At 42.5% G+C, this 306-nt stretch overlaps 1 protein-coding gene across 1 annotated transcript in view; it reads right to left on the minus strand.

Annotated features, from left to right (window-relative positions):
* Positions 1–210: 210 nt before the first annotated feature.
* Positions 211–306, minus strand: part of LOC109393144 (ras suppressor protein 1) — a 787-nt gene continuing 691 nt past the window's right edge. The window contains exon 2 of the mRNA XM_019662087.1: positions 211–301. Coding sequence (XP_019517632.1) covers positions 211–301 — 91 coding nt within the window. The remainder of the gene's footprint in view (positions 302–306) is intronic.

Here is a 306-nt window from a genome sequence, read left to right on the forward strand (position 1 = left end):
CCTCTAGGTTCATCCTTGTTGTCACAAATGGTAAGATTTCATTTTTTTTTTTTGCATTTACAGTATTTATTGAAAAAAAATCCAAGTTTAAGTGGACCTGCACAGTTTAAATCCTTGTTGTTCAGGGTCAACTGTAATTGTGGGACAGAGCATGAGCGAACAGAAGTAATAATGAGAGAAGGGACCGGGAGTCCAGCCCACGCCAACCCCTTATTTGTTCTTGGCTGTCAGGGGTTTCCGGCTGATCTTTTTCGATTTGTCATTATTTTTCTTCGGCGGTTCGGGGTTTGCCTGCATGTGTCTGCC

The sequence above is a fragment of the Hipposideros armiger genome, unplaced genomic scaffold, assembly GCF_001890085.2.
Source record: "Hipposideros armiger isolate ML-2016 unplaced genomic scaffold, ASM189008v1 scaffold_366, whole genome shotgun sequence".
Taxonomy (NCBI): domain Eukaryota; kingdom Metazoa; phylum Chordata; class Mammalia; order Chiroptera; family Hipposideridae; genus Hipposideros; species Hipposideros armiger.